General features: G+C 32.3%; 2 protein-coding genes across 11 annotated transcripts; both read right to left on the bottom strand.

Moving 5' to 3' along the window:
• Positions 1-59: 59 nt before the first annotated feature.
• On the bottom strand, positions 60-5,052 carry LOC123917290 (probable polygalacturonase). Its single transcript, XM_045968973.1, has 5 exons — positions 4,569-5,052; positions 1,767-1,887; positions 1,301-1,475; positions 1,081-1,151; positions 60-1,004 (listed from the first exon to the last, which is right to left on the bottom strand). Exons 1-5 carry the CDS (start codon positions 4,917-4,919, stop codon positions 358-360), a joined length of 1,365 nt encoding a protein of 454 aa, XP_045824929.1. The 5' UTR covers positions 4,920-5,052; the 3' UTR covers positions 60-357.
• A 516-nt stretch (positions 5,053-5,568) lies between these two features.
• On the bottom strand, positions 5,569-14,641 carry LOC123917287. Of its 10 annotated transcripts, none has more exons than XR_006812422.1 (7): positions 14,394-14,601; positions 13,784-13,866; positions 13,102-13,158; positions 7,836-8,043; positions 7,006-7,131; positions 6,505-6,560; positions 5,569-6,156 (listed from the first exon to the last, which is right to left on the bottom strand). XR_006812422.1 is itself a non-coding variant. In XM_045968968.1 (5 exons), the coding sequence occupies exons 4-5, from the start codon at positions 12,457-12,459 to the stop codon at positions 8,964-8,966; spliced, it is 3,399 nt and encodes a 1,132-aa protein (XP_045824924.1). In that variant the 5' UTR covers positions 12,460-12,468; positions 13,102-13,158; positions 13,784-13,866; positions 14,394-14,641; the 3' UTR covers positions 8,763-8,963. The 10 variants fall into 10 exon arrangements, 3 of the variants coding, with proteins under 3 accessions (XP_045824924.1, XP_045824926.1, XP_045824927.1); XR_006812421.1 differs by having other exon boundaries at positions 6,505-6,553; XR_006812424.1 differs by having other exon boundaries at positions 5,569-6,553; positions 13,102-13,179.
• Positions 14,642-15,168: the final 527 nt, after the last annotated feature.

Here is a 15,168-nt window from a genome sequence, read left to right as displayed (position 1 = left end):
ACATTTGATCCTCAGAATTGATGCATGTGTTCATCACATGATCCTCGGCACACAATAAGTAAAATAAATAAATTTCCTTGCACATTAAATCATATAAAACAAAAGCAGGTGATTCATTTGCTTTGATTATAACAAATAAATAAAATAAACTCTTAATTACTACAATACCAATACGTTAAGAGCTCAGGACTCAGAAGCGATGAAGCACTGACCCAGACACAACTATGACATGGACACCATCACGAGGAAATCGGTAATAATTTGGAAAAGTAGTTGTATTTAATCACAAGTGTCAATGTCATTTTGATGTCGGATACTCAGACACGTTTTCAATATGAAGTGTCAGTGCTATATAGCTCAAGAGTTATTGGTACATGATCCAGATTCTTGGCTGCTAAGCTGTGAACATGGATAAGGACTAACTTGATGAGAAAATCCAAAAACATCAGAACACTTCCAAGGTGGAGAAGATCTAGCTGATGTTCCTGTCTCACCATGAAGGTTAATATCATAGAAACAAAGCTCAGTAAAAGGTGAATTTCTCAATCCATGTATCAAACCAGCTTGCAAAACCTTCATACCCCAAACATTCTTAATTGTGATTCCTTTCACAACTGGTAAAGCATTAGGGTTAAAATTTTCATCTGGATGATCACCTACATCACCAGCAATTTTTATTCCTTGTCTTGCATTTTCTATATACACATTAGACACTGTAATGTTCTTGATAAGTCCTCCTCTTCCAATGTTTGTTTTAATGTGGATACCAACTCCCATGTTGAAGAGGTTGATGTGTTCCGCGAGTACATTCTGTACTCCGCCTGATGTTTCGCTGCCTATGGCAATGCCGGCGAATGGAGATGATCCGGTTAGACGCCGGATTGTGATGCCATAACTAGGACGACCGTATGAAATACCGTATTCGTCCCATCCACTCTTTACAGCCACAAGATCATCTCCTGTTGATATGTATGAGTCCTCTATGCAGACATTTGAACTTGAATCTGCATAAATAAAAATGTTTATTTTATTTGAAAAATCACTTAAAAGCAATTCCACTTACTGTATCAGTATTTTTACCTGGATCAATTCCATCAGTGTTAGGAGAGTCACGAGGCGCCAAAATTGTGACATATCGAACAACGACATTGCTGCAAAGAAGGAAGAATTTTTGGAATTAGATTTCAGTTCTGTCCCTATGATGCATTTTTGTACAATGGTGACAAATTTATGAAGCACAGACACTCCAGGCATGTCCCACTGTTGGACATATGACACTTATGATTACATTGAATTATACCTGCAGTAAACTGGATGTATATTCCAGAAGGGAGAATTCTTGAAAATGACATTTGAAATAATAATATTTCTTGAATTCAAAAATTCAACAAGGTTTGGTCTTGTAAATTGAAGAGTTCTTTGCCTCCACATGTTCCACCACACATCTCCTTGGCCATCAATTGTCCCATTCTCACCTATGATAAAGAGTCAAAATGTAATTAAAAGTGAAAAAATTAAATGAGATTAGTTTCAGTATGCAATTTTCTTTTCTTCTTTACACTCGAAAACCAGTTTACATTTCATTTATTTATACTTTGATATTCTTTACTCATTCTTTACCGTGTCAGCTAATTTGTCTACATTTTTACTGTAATATCAAGGTTCACAGTGTAACTACAACTGCGATCGTACTCAAAATTTAGAATATTGCAGAGTGGTATGATATGTGAATTTGGAAATCAAGTGAGTAATGTATTATAACCTACCTGTGATTATTACATCGCGAACTCCATTGCCGTGGATAAAACTTATATATCTTCCTCCAGGGAGCTCTCTTCCTCTTCCATAAGATGGTAAGGGTGCAATTAAAGGCCAATTCCGTAACCTCTAAAGAATGAAAAGATGAAGAACATTAAGAACGCTTGGAAGAACATAATGATCAACAAAGAGTTCTCTAACAAGACTTTTAATATGTGACAAGCAAAGCTTTCCAATATTGAAATTAAAAGCAGAAATAAAAATTAGTTACACAGTTTGGATGCTTTTAACAAAAACTTTCAAACAAGATTTTATTTTATTGTTATTTGCTAACATGTATCCCGAAGGCTTAATTAGGGTATTTGACATGCAGTAAGCGTCCCAAGATACTCTGATGACTCCAGAAATAGAACTTGAGTTATTTTCCTGGGCTGAGAATCATGTTACCAACTCTTCCTAACATTTTGGTTAAGCAAGATTTTATAGTATGGTGCTCTTCATTTTATATAAGCTAGCAGCCTAGCACATATTTTTGTAATTTCAACAAATGCATCACATTTACATGGTAAAATCACTAAAAGAATAAATAAAAATCCCAATTCCACTTGATAATCAAAGAATTATAAAGACAACAAAACAACTACTATGTAAGTAACATAATATGGCAATTGTTAATGTTGTGAATATCAACATATGCACATGCAACCATGCAGATCATAGACCCACCAATGCTTTGAGTCCTTTTAGGCTTAGGTCCACCATAGTTGATGGACATGAGCTGTAATTCCGACAACCCATTAACTATAGTCCTATTTTTAACCATACAATATTCAATGGAACATATGAACACATACTGTACCAATAGACTCAATTCAAGATAGATCCACAACTTTGTAGAGCTTTATCATGTCAAAAACTTATTTCCAATTGAAAAATGACTTCTTTTTTTTTTTTCCATGAAAATTGCTAAATTACAAGTATAAATTTGTTAAGTTCCACTTCTTCTACTCATTCAATTTTGTTGAGTATCTTACCTAGACCGTGCAATCAAAATTAAATGGTCAATATTTTAAGTTTAGATTTTAACTAATTTAAAATTTGAGTTTTAAAATCTGAATTGTCAAATTTAGACAATTTAGATGTGATTGGCTACCGCCAAAGGTACACAATGCACTTAATATGATATACTAAAAACTAGGCTGATTTTTGGCGGATTACGAAGAGTTTTTTTTTTTTTATCAAGGAATTAGGAAGAGCTTATTCATATAAGATGGGGAATGGCCCAAGAACATTTAGATAAAAATGTGCGAATCTTTTCTATATTAATTAAGGTTCTGAGTTCGATTATTCACTTGAACATTCATCTTAGGTAGAACTTGTCATCAATTTAAATTTCACAAGATTTGATATATTAATCTCTATAATTACGTGGGAAAAATAATAGATTTACCACAAAGAAAAGAAAATGGGGAATGAAAGTTTGTGCAAAACACCTATTATAGTATTATTGTTATGGGGAGCGATTTTCCAGATCTCCAACGTCAGTCCACATGCATGTATGAAGTTAGAAAATTTGTGTGGTGGTAGTGTGTGCCACTCGATAGTACTCCCTCCGGTCCTTATTATAAGGAATAATTTGGAAAAAGCACACGTATCAAGAAACCTTATCTTTCTTAATAAAATTTCTAAAATTTTACAATCTATTCCAAAACTAACCTTGGTGTATTAATTTATCCTTAGGGAATATATCACTCTAATTAATGCATAACTTTAGAATGGATACAATTTAATAAGGGTAAAAATGGAATTGTAAGGATAAATTTAATAATTGTTTCTTATAAAAAGGACCAAATTTTTCTCTCCAAATTGTTCCTTATAAAAAGGACTGGAGGGAGTAATTTACTAATTTTATATATACTCCTTCCTAGATAATTTTATACTCACTAAATTTGAATACTTTTTTTCTTGTACCTATAGAGTTTTTTCATAAAAAAAATTAGTGTATTAAATCATGTTATTTATCTTTTCCTATAACCTGCGATAAAAACATCACAACTCACAAGTGAACAAGAACAAATAAATTAGTAGCATATGCATATCATAATGCAAACGAATTCATCCAAACAAACCTCAATAAATAATAAATTAGAATTTCAACATGATATATATATATATTTATGTAAAAATAATACATTACTAAAAATATTAATAATACTTCTCCAGTAAAAAAAAATTATAATTAAATGTAATTCTTTAGTTCAGTCAAAAACAAAAAAAATAATAATTGAGTTTGTATGCATGTATTGTCAGTATTTTTTATAAAGGTATTGTCGGTGTACAATTTTTCTTAAAAAAAATTGTCGGTGTATACATAATTTCTCCCTTAACAACATTTCAATCTCCTTTTTTATAAGAATGGATTAAATCATTTCTTCTTTGTTTTTTACGAAAATGGATTAAATCACTTTTTTTTGTTACAATGGATTAAATCACTTAAGTACTCAAATTAATACTTTTTAAATTTAAATAAATAACATAGAGTAGTGATAATTAAATTTTGCACGAGAAAAGTCGGTTTTGTATGCTAATTTAGGCTACTTAAATTGCCTTATATGGTTTATGTGTGAAAGTAGTTTTTTTTTGTTTTTTTGACACATTTATGAAAGTAGTTGGAAAAACTTATAAAACAAAAAATGTGGATGAAAACTTATAAGTGTTTCTGATGATGTTCATTTTTGTTCTATGTTGCAAATAAATTCTCTCCACTAAACTATCTCAAAAACAAAAAAATGTGGATGAAAAATACCAACCTGTGTGGCTTTAATAACAGCACCAGCAGCAAGATAAAGAGTCATATGACTAGTAAGATTGAAGCTCTCAGTTAAAAACACTCCCGGCGGCACATAAAGGACTGTGCCGCCGCGTCTTTTTAAATGTTGAATCCGGTAAATAGCTGCCCTGAACGCTTTTGTGTTCAGGGTTATGCCGTCTCCAACACCGCCGAAATCGGTTATTGAAATCGTGTCGGCGCGTTGATGAAACGGCACTATGCCGGAGCATGTTTCAGAATATGATGCAGAGGAGATAGAAGAGAAGTAGAAGAAGAAAATAAGGAGGAGGAAAGGGGTGGTGGTGATGGAAGATTTTGAGAGAAGATGCATATTTTTTGTTAAGAGTGATTTTGAGAGAAGCGTTTAATAATATGAAAGAAAAGAAAGAGGTGGTTCTTTTATTTAAAAGAGAGAAACGAATCTGTTCTATAAGTAGATGGCATAGAGAACTCTGTGGTGGGAGCACACACTAACTACAAGAAAATCACAATCTACAAACATAATTAAAAAGTAATTATTTGTGAATTAGACTTTCAATAAATTATTGGTAGTTTAAGTCTCAATATTTTGGCTCGCAGAGCTTTTTCTTGAATTTTGATGGGCCGATCACTTTTGATTCGAGATCGGGAGTTAGAGTCTGATATATTCTTTGATGGTCTGGAGGCTGAGAAGTGTCTTTCTAGATGGTGCTAGCTTTGATTTTCTTCATTGGTGTTCTGCTTTTTTACTAATCAATAATCATATATATAGTCAAAAAATCATATATAGTTAAAAAGTTGTAATGATAATTTTTTATTTATTAAATTGAAAATTTCACAGGATTTTAGAGAAGGACCATGTATATGTCCAAGTTTTGATGTTGCTCCCTCATTTCTTCATTTTTTGATCTTTTTCTTTTCTCCCCGTGCATTTACATTTTGAAAATGGGTTATATAATCCTACATATGGTATTCAACTAAAATATATTTCCTAAATTAGCTCTCACAAAATCAATTTCACATTTTCACACTAATGTGCAATAAGATCAATTAATCTACATTTTCCACACATTAACTTATCTATTAAAATCATCTAAAATATGAGTGATTATTGTCTCTGATTACAAAACTCAACACTATTACATAAGCTTTAAGCCTCCAATACATCTAAGGATCTCAAACCACAAACTATTCAAAAGCCTGGCCAATGCTACCGAGAAAACAAGCTCCCAACACTGAAGATAAAAAGCACTACAATGGGAATCAATTCAACATGAACCAGTGCAGGCCAATGCATAAAAGACTTAAAAATAATCCAACACTGTCTACAGAGGTAAAGAACTCGCCACTGTATACAGGCCCTGCTATAACTCCAGCCAAAGTACTCAGCACAGCAGAGAGCTATAATGGACAGCAAAATGCTCCGACAATATTACGAATTGGGATCTCGCGTCACACCACTAGCTTTCACCTGAGCTTTAGAAACGGGAACTGCTTCCGACCCAAGGCAACAGGACAATGACCTTATGAGATACTACAAAAACGTAATATTTAAAAAGAGCAATTGCTCGACACGATGCGACTTCCTCCTGTCAAAAAACCTGCACTATTACAACCACAACAGCAAAAAGCAGAACACAGACAGATTCCCAGATATTATGAACAGGCAAAAGCACCAGGGAAAATCATTCTTAAAGCCATCCTATGTTGACTCCAACACAAGCTAATGGATTCATAAGCCACGTACTTAGATCGGGCTCTATGAATTCTCCAAGAAAGAATTTTAGATTCTTCCAATAAATTTTCCCACCCAAACCCGGCTTGATTAAATATTATTTCATTTCTTGCTTTCCAAATCAAAGAGACAACTGTGGACCAAATAACTCCGATCCTATTCCAAACCCGAACTATATACAGTTGAAGGATGGAGAGAGTACCATATTAGACACTTGTACTTTTAAGCACGTCCAAATCATCGGTAACAACCTGGAAACTTTTACACAAGAGAAAGATTGGTGAAGAACCAAATAAGGATATAAAACAAGAAAATGAATAACTTGTAGATTGTAAATGTACAAAAGTCATCAACAATAACTATTAAACATATGGTGGCAAAAGTCCTCTTGGAAACTTAACAAAAAGCTTCCTCCAAAGCTCATTTTCTATTCTCTCTTATTGACAAAGCACCTGATAAAGGGTAAGGACCAACTAGATACAATTGAGTGGCCTAGGGGTAAAATGTAAACAAATATTGAACTCTCTCCCCATAAGGAAATTGCATGCATATGGGATTTTATGTTTTATATATGTATAATAAACAAGGATATCAGTTGCAAGGTAAATGAATTTTCCCACAACAAACTGAAAATAAAACACATGGAATTAGAAGCTTGGTATTATCTATCAATAATAAGCCATTCAATTCAAAGGCAAGGTACCTGTACATGTTCAGCATTTTTTATTTGGAATGATTCCAAACTCCTCAAAGTATGATGAAGTTTATCTTGAAGCTTCCCAAGCATAATGGAAAATTCAACATTGTCAGGTGTGGACTGCTGCTTCAGCTGCATCATAAAAATCAGCTTTTGTTAGCTTTATGTTTATCTGAGTTTGACAAAGACAAATCTGAGTTTGAGAGAAGCTGAAGACAAACGAAAATGTGTGAATCTGTGAGAGTAAGGGATTTGACAAAGAAAAAAAGAGGGAATGTGACTGAAATAAGTCGCAGGTGATTTTAGAAGCCACGGCGGTTTGAGTTAAACGGCCGCAAATGTAAATATATTAGCGGCAGCAGTTTGTGTGAAACAGATGTTAGTGTTCTGTCACAATTCCTCAATATTTTTGTAGTGAAAAAAAAAAGCATGGTTAATAAAATGACTTAAAATCTTAATCGCTAAAAGTATATAAAACACATTAGGTTTTAATATGAATCACCATTTTACTCATGAACACAATGAGAAGACAAATGTCTAAAAGAAATGAAACAACATAATAAAAAGAGAAGGATCATGAAAAATATAATGAATCAAAGAAAAATAACTACTTTATCATTGAAACATGTTTGAATTTACTTGATCATAAACTACTTTATTTATGCCACAAATCATATATCAAAAAGATCAGAAGTAGATCATCAGCCTAAAAAAGTTTCAATGCCATGTAAATGGAATTATGACAGTTTGCCATGGCTAACACTATATGAAACTTTAATATCATTATCAAAAAGAGATTAGGATAAGACTTAAAACAACATTTAAAATATACTCACATAGCATCCTTTTCACTCAACAATTCCACTGTATAAGTTGCTGTCAAGAAATGCAGAATTTGGTCCAAGGTACTTTCTTCTCATTCTTCCAGTTTAGATTGTTCTATGTTGAAATTTCATAGAATATGATCCTTCTTATAATGTTAATAATTCCAAAAATGCTGAGATATCCTTCAACTTATTTTCCTAAGTTATAATTGCAGTCACACTGTCAAGACCAAATGAAAACATAAGAAATCAGTCGCATAGTAACATAGGAAAATAAGTTGAAGTTCAGTTTTACTACCCTGTTAGTTTAAACAAATTCAAGGGAAAGCTTACCTCTGTAAAATGCATGCAATCAAATGTAAGCTATAGAATTTGATGAGCATACAAATACATCAACTATTAATTGTTACGATACAAAAGTTTGACAACTATATACTTGATTCTTCACTTCTGATATACCAAAGAACAAAACCAACGAATTGACAATCCTCTACATGAAAATGAAATACTTGAAAACATTATTGCTACTGACGAGGATGCGCTAGTAAGCAGGGAAGAAAACAAAGAGTACTGTAAGTGGCAATTAATTCAAAACATCAATGTTACTCGAGGCTAAACACTTGTACCGACTTATAATTCTTATATACTTAGACAAAAATGTCATGTAGCTTTGAGGCACTTTCAACTCAAAAATGTGCAGGCATTTTTGTCACATAAACAAGCTACTTCAACTAAAAAATGTGCAGTGGTTATGGTTTCTGATTATAATACATGACATACTTAGACAATTTGAGTTGAGCATTTGTAATTTCTGCAATAGAATTTAAAATGCAAGTCACACACCAAGCTATTTAGAGACTTAGTTGTTGTGTAACCTTAGTTAAATGTCATGTCAGGAAAATGAGTAGACCAATCAAATTATATAAAATAAAATCAAAGGAGGAAACTGAAATTAAAATCAAGCTTGACTAAGGTGAAGAAGCAAGAGAACAATCAACTGTTTCATACAAATTTATTCTGCCTAGAATTGGAACCATTTAACAAACTCATACAGAATCAACAAAACCTAGAAAGGGAATCCCACTGATAGTCAAAATATATTCCAAAACATAGTAGATACATTCCAGAATTATTTATTAATTAATTATTGTCATCCCAATCAGATAGATCTTCATCGTCATCTTGACCCTCATCTTCCACATGATCATCGTCGTCTTCATCAACATCACCATCCTCAGGTACTTCTTCTACCTCTCCTGCCCCGACGCAAAGATGATTTAAAGGTTCAATTTCAATCACTTCATCTACATTGGCCATCTCATCGAGCTGATATGCTTCGTCTTTTTCTATTCCATCTTTTTCAATTTGACCCGTTGACGTTGGTCTTATCGTTATTGCGGCACACCAGCCTTGTTTGTCAGCTTTTGTTGATGGATAAGGGACATAGTAAACTTGTCTAACTTTGTGGGCCATAACAAATGGATCATACAATTGATATCTTCTATTCATGTTTATGTCCACAATGTTAGTCTTTGAATTATACTTTGTACCTCTGCTTGATGGATCAAACCAATTACAATAAAACAATACTACTGCTTTCGTGCAACTGTATGAGATTTCAAATATGTTCTCAATTACACCGTAAAGATCACTTGTGCCATTTTCAATGACACCTTTCATACACACTCCACTATTTATTGTTTCTTTTCCTTGAGTCCAACTATGTGTATGAAATTCGTATCCGTTGACCAAGTAGGCGTGCCCTTGTTTAACATTTGACTTCGGGCCATCAGATAAGTTTCTTAACTGTTGTATCATAGGGCTTGTTCCTTGAAGATAGATGAGTTTTCTGAACCAACTTGGAAAAAAATCATTTATTTTCGCAGAAGATTGTTCCGGAGTTATCTCCTCAGATGTCAAAAATAACCTGATCAATTAAATATCATCAATATTGTAAATCGGTGTATATTATATAATATTCTTTAAACAATTAATTTAGATAGATAGGCTAGTGTTGTGCTTACTTTAAGTAGGGCTGAACTTCAGTGCAGTTAATCAACACGTGAACATGTGCTGACTTTAATACTTTATTACCAGGAAAACAATCTTTCTCCGTGCTAAGAAGACTCCCAGACAAGTTGAATACTGATAGGGTTAATGGGTGAATTTCGTTCCAACCATTTCTTCCTGAGAATTTGTCTATGAAATAATGATAACAAAAGTGAATTGTTTCGTTGTATAAGTAAGATGCACAAATTGAGCCTTCAACTTTAGCTTTATTTTTCACCAAACCTTTTGAATTCCCCATGAACTTTTCAAACGGGTACATCCACCTATATTGAACAGGTCCACCAAGTCTAGCTTCATATGCGAGATGCACAACAAGATGCTCCATATAATCGAAGAACGCAGGAGGAAATATTCTCTCCAACTTGCACAAGATCATTGGAATGTCACCTTCCATCTTGATAAGATCATCATCTCTCAATGTTGCTGAACATAAATTCTTAAAAAATTGACAAACTTCAATTAGCGGATTCAATGCATGTGGTGGTAAAGAACTAAAGGCAATCGGAAGTAAAGACTGCAAAAAAACATGACAATCATGACTCTTCATCCCACGCATCCTTCCCTTCTCAACATCAACACATCTTGCCAAATTTGACGAATAACCGTCGGGCATCTTCAGTTCTTCGACCCATTGACAAACTGATTTTGCTTCATCAACTGATAAAGTATAGTTTGCACGAGGTTTTAGGACTTTGCCATTGGATGTCTCCACTAACAACAGGTCATTACGTCTGCAATACAACCCTAGGTCTTTCCTAGCTTTGTCATTATCTTTTGTTTTTCCTTTGACATTCATTACAGTGTTGAATATATTTTCAAAAACATTTTTTTCAACATGCATGACATCAAGGTTGTGACGTAAAAGGTTGTCTTTCCAATACGGCAGATCCCAAAAAATACTTTTTTTTGTCCAATTGTGTGTTACTCCGTAACCTCGCGGCTTAGAAGCAACACCACCAACTATTTCTACTTTTGGCATACCTTTCACTTTGTCCCAAACTTGTTCTGATGTCAAATTTTGAGGTGGTTCTCGAGTTTCAATCTCACCCTTAACAAATGCATTTTTATTTCTTCTAAATGGATGATCAAAAGGAAGGAATCGACGATGAGAGTCAAACCACGTGGCTTTCCCACTGTTTTCTAACGTGAACGCTTTTGTGTCTTCCATGCAAACAGGACATGCCAATTTACCATGTGTCCCCCATCCAGACAACATCTCATAAGCAGGAAAATCATTAATGGTCCACATCAAAGCTGCCCTCATAGTGAAATTTTGATTTCGACTGATATCATATGTCACAACACCTTCCCACAACCTCTTCAAATCATCAATTAAAGGTTGTAAATAGATATCAATACCAACAGTTGGACTAGATGGTCCTGGTATTACAGCAGCTAAAAACATGTAAGGTTTTGACATACACATTTCAGGTGGAAGATTGTATGGAGTAACAATAACAGGCCAACATGAATATGGGGGGGTTGATACTTGAGTAAATCCATAAGAGCATAATCCCAGCCGTACATTTCGTGGCTCTAAAGCAAAATCAGGATTAACTTGATCAAAATGCTTCCAAGCTAGACCATCAGAAGGATGTCGCAACTCACCTGAACTTTTTCTTTTTTCATAATTTTCAGAATGCCACGTCATTTTTCCTGCAGTTTGCAATGATGCATACAACCTTTGTAATCTTGATATTATAGGTAGATAGAACATTGCCTTTCTTGGAATTGGTTTTTTGCTACTTGACTGAGAATTTTTTGTTTCCCTGTATCTTGGTTCTTTACAATATTTACATTCAGCCAAATCACCATCACTTACACCAAATTCGTTATTATAAAACAGCATACAACCATTAACACAACAATCAATTCTCTTAACTCCTAGTCCTAGCTTTGACAAAAACTGTTTTACTTCATAATAACTTTGCGGCAAATCACCAGGGATGGGCGTTGCATCCAACATCATTTTGATCATCTCATCCATAGCTAATTCTGGGACTAGAAATTGAGACTTTATACCTAAAAGTCTAACACACATTGTTAACTTCGAGTGCGAGTCTTCCGAACCGTCAAACAACGTTTTATTTGTCTCTTCCAAAAGATTAAAAAATCTTTGAGCTTCATCATTCGGAAGTTCATATGCTTCATATTCATCTCCCAACCCATTGTTCGCCAAATTAATACCAAGAGCATCAGTTGCCATATCATTCATCTCATTAAAGGGATAATTTTGTGCAACTGGTATTGCTGGTCCAGTACTACTTGAAGCACCTTGATTCACATCTACACGCGAACGATCCGAGGGAATTGAATCACCATGACTTGTCCAAACCCAATAATTAGGTTGAAATCCTTTAGTATATAAATGAAACTTAATTTCATCTTCGCTGCAAAAACGTCTACACTGACAAACCACACACGGACATCTAATTCCCCCTTCCCTAACGACAACGGGCCTCCGTTTTACGGTATCGATAAATAGTTGAACCCCAAGTTTAAAAATTTCTTTAACTTGCCCTCTCTTTCCTTGGTAATATCTATCATACATCCAACTACGATCCATGATTAAGATCTGGACATAAATAAATAGATACTGTATCAAAACTACTGTTAGTTAGATCTATTTCATATTTACTCTTTTTTGGATATTGACTTTCATGTCTAGTCACGGATAAATATATCAATTTAATTAAAAAAGAACTACGTTAATATCAAATCAAAAAAAATTTCAAGCTAAAACAAATATGTATGTAACAAAAAAAGTTAAAACAAGTATGTTCAAATTCACGGAAAAAATATAAATTTAGTAACTTTTCAATAAGTAAATTATGAGTTTATGACATGTGATTTTAAATATAATTAATTACTTTTCTTTAAGGTAAAACAAGTTAAAACAATCTTTACCAAAAAAAAAAAAAAAAACAAGTTAAAACAATAAAAATATAATTACTTGTTTAATGTCTTTCTTTTATGACACATTCTTTAATGTCTTAATTATCTATTAAAAAGAATAATTAAATATTTTTTTAAGTAAAAAAAAAAAGAATAATTAAATATTTTTCGTAAAACTAACAACAATTTGATAATAAAGTAAAAAAACTAATAAATTTAAAATTAGTCAACAAAAAAAATCATTAAATTTAAAAGATTTGTTCTTTAAAATTCATATAAAAATATTATATAATCTAAATTATATATTACTTACTTGTGTCGAGTAGTGTCAGACTTTAAGTTTTTAAGAATAAGCTCCCAACCATCGCAACTGGCAAATAAAACACACTTTCTAAAATAAATTAATAACTATATTAACATAAATACACATATGATTAAAAAAAAATTACTCCGTAATAAATTTAAACTTAGTCAACAGAAAAAATCATTAAACTTAAAAGATTTGTTTTTTTAAGTTCAAATAAAAAAATATTATACATTCTAAATTATATTAGCTCCCAACCACGGCAATCGACGAAAAAAACAACATTTTCCAAATTAAAATTAAAAAATAACTATTAAAAAAGTGATATTTTTAAAAGTGATTATTTTTATAAAAAAAAAAAGTAATTTTTTGTTCTTAAAAAAGTTATAATAAATGTTCTCTCTAAATGCAGTTTTTCTTGTAGTGTTATAACTAAGTCCTTAAAATTGTTTTAAAATGTAAGTTAAAATATATAACTATAATAAATCACCATTAGACTAAAAAAAAGATTTGTTTTACTTCTTTAATTACTTACTTTTCTTTTAGAAACAATAATAATTATGTTTTTTTTTAACAATAAAATGTGATTAACTAACAAAACAACAATGTTCTTCTTAAAAAAAAAAAAAAATAACAAATACTAACAATTAAACTTAAAACATTACCATACAATTTAAATTGCATTACTTACTTGATTTGCCGAAGAGTCTCTAACTTTAAGCTTTAGACAATGTAGTCCCAATCACACCGATCGAATCGAATCACTCAACACTCCTAAATTAAAATTATAAGCAAAAGTATTAAAACAATTATACATTTAAATTATTAAAGCAATATGCTAAACTTTAAAAAAAATGTAAACCCTAACAAGTTTTCTAATGAAGATAGTCAATTGATGGAGAAATTACAGAGCAATTTGTTTAACAATGCATCAGCCATACAGATTTTTTTTTTGTTACAATGGAGTCAGAGAAGATCGAACCTAGGACTTCAGATACCCAAATCCCTCACCACTAAACCAAACCTGGTTTAGCCATACAGAAAATACACAACGGAATCGAACGAAACTTAACAAAGTTTAGTGACATAATTCTGAAACTAGATACTGCTGAAATACATAGCAAATTGACACAAAAACCATAGATCTGAGCTATTATGCGGGATATGGAAAAAAAATTGGCTATACGTTACACAAAAACCATAGATCTGCTACTTGTGAATGAAAAACAAAAGAATATACAGAAAATACTAAAATTTTGTAAAGAAAAAAAAGAGAACACATTAATAAAAAAAGTACTGACCAAATTCCAAAGCTTCAGATAAATGAACAATGAATTTGTAGATAATAGATGGTTTGAAGATTTGAGAAATATGTTAAGATCTGGGAAGCTTATATAGAAGAAAGCAGAAGTATGACCGTTTCAGTTTTGTCATTCCAGACACTTACTGGTGGATTTTGGCCGTCAGTATTATCTTTTGTAGCACCGATGCACTTCTTGGCGAACAAAGACCGCCAATAATTCAAACAGCTATTTTTTTAAACTGAAGTGCACTTATTGGCTGTTTACGCCGCCAAAAATTGTATAGCTGATGTATGTGGTCTATATTATACATTTGTTACATTATTTTTTCGATGAACTTAAAAAAATGTTTGTTTTTTCTTCTTATAATAGTGACCATAGGAGTATATTTTTAGCCCGTTAATTTTAGCTCCACCGATAAAAATATTAAAATTGTCATGTTGGACGTTATGATTGAAATTCAAACTCTGATTCCTTCATTGAGTTTCTAATAACTTGTTATTTTGTCTATCTACCACAAATATTAATTTTATAAGGACTATTTTGAGGGAATAAAAATTAAATTTTTCTTCAAAATAAACACTATTTTTACAAAATGAAATATAATAAAGGACTAAAATTATTATTAAAATTTAATAGATATTAAACTTGAAAGAACGTGCTTTTATAAATATTAAAAATACATTTAACCGAAACCCACTTGGGTTAGTCCGACGATATTGGTTTGGGACCTGGAGGCTAGAAGTGTGTTGGTGAGCTAATTTAACTTCTTAAA

This window comes from Trifolium pratense, linkage group LG3 (genome assembly GCF_020283565.1).
Source record: "Trifolium pratense cultivar HEN17-A07 linkage group LG3, ARS_RC_1.1, whole genome shotgun sequence".
NCBI classification, from domain to species: domain Eukaryota; kingdom Viridiplantae; phylum Streptophyta; class Magnoliopsida; order Fabales; family Fabaceae; genus Trifolium; species Trifolium pratense.
Note: the sequence above shows the minus strand (reverse complement) of the source record. Positions and strands in the feature narration are given on the sequence as shown.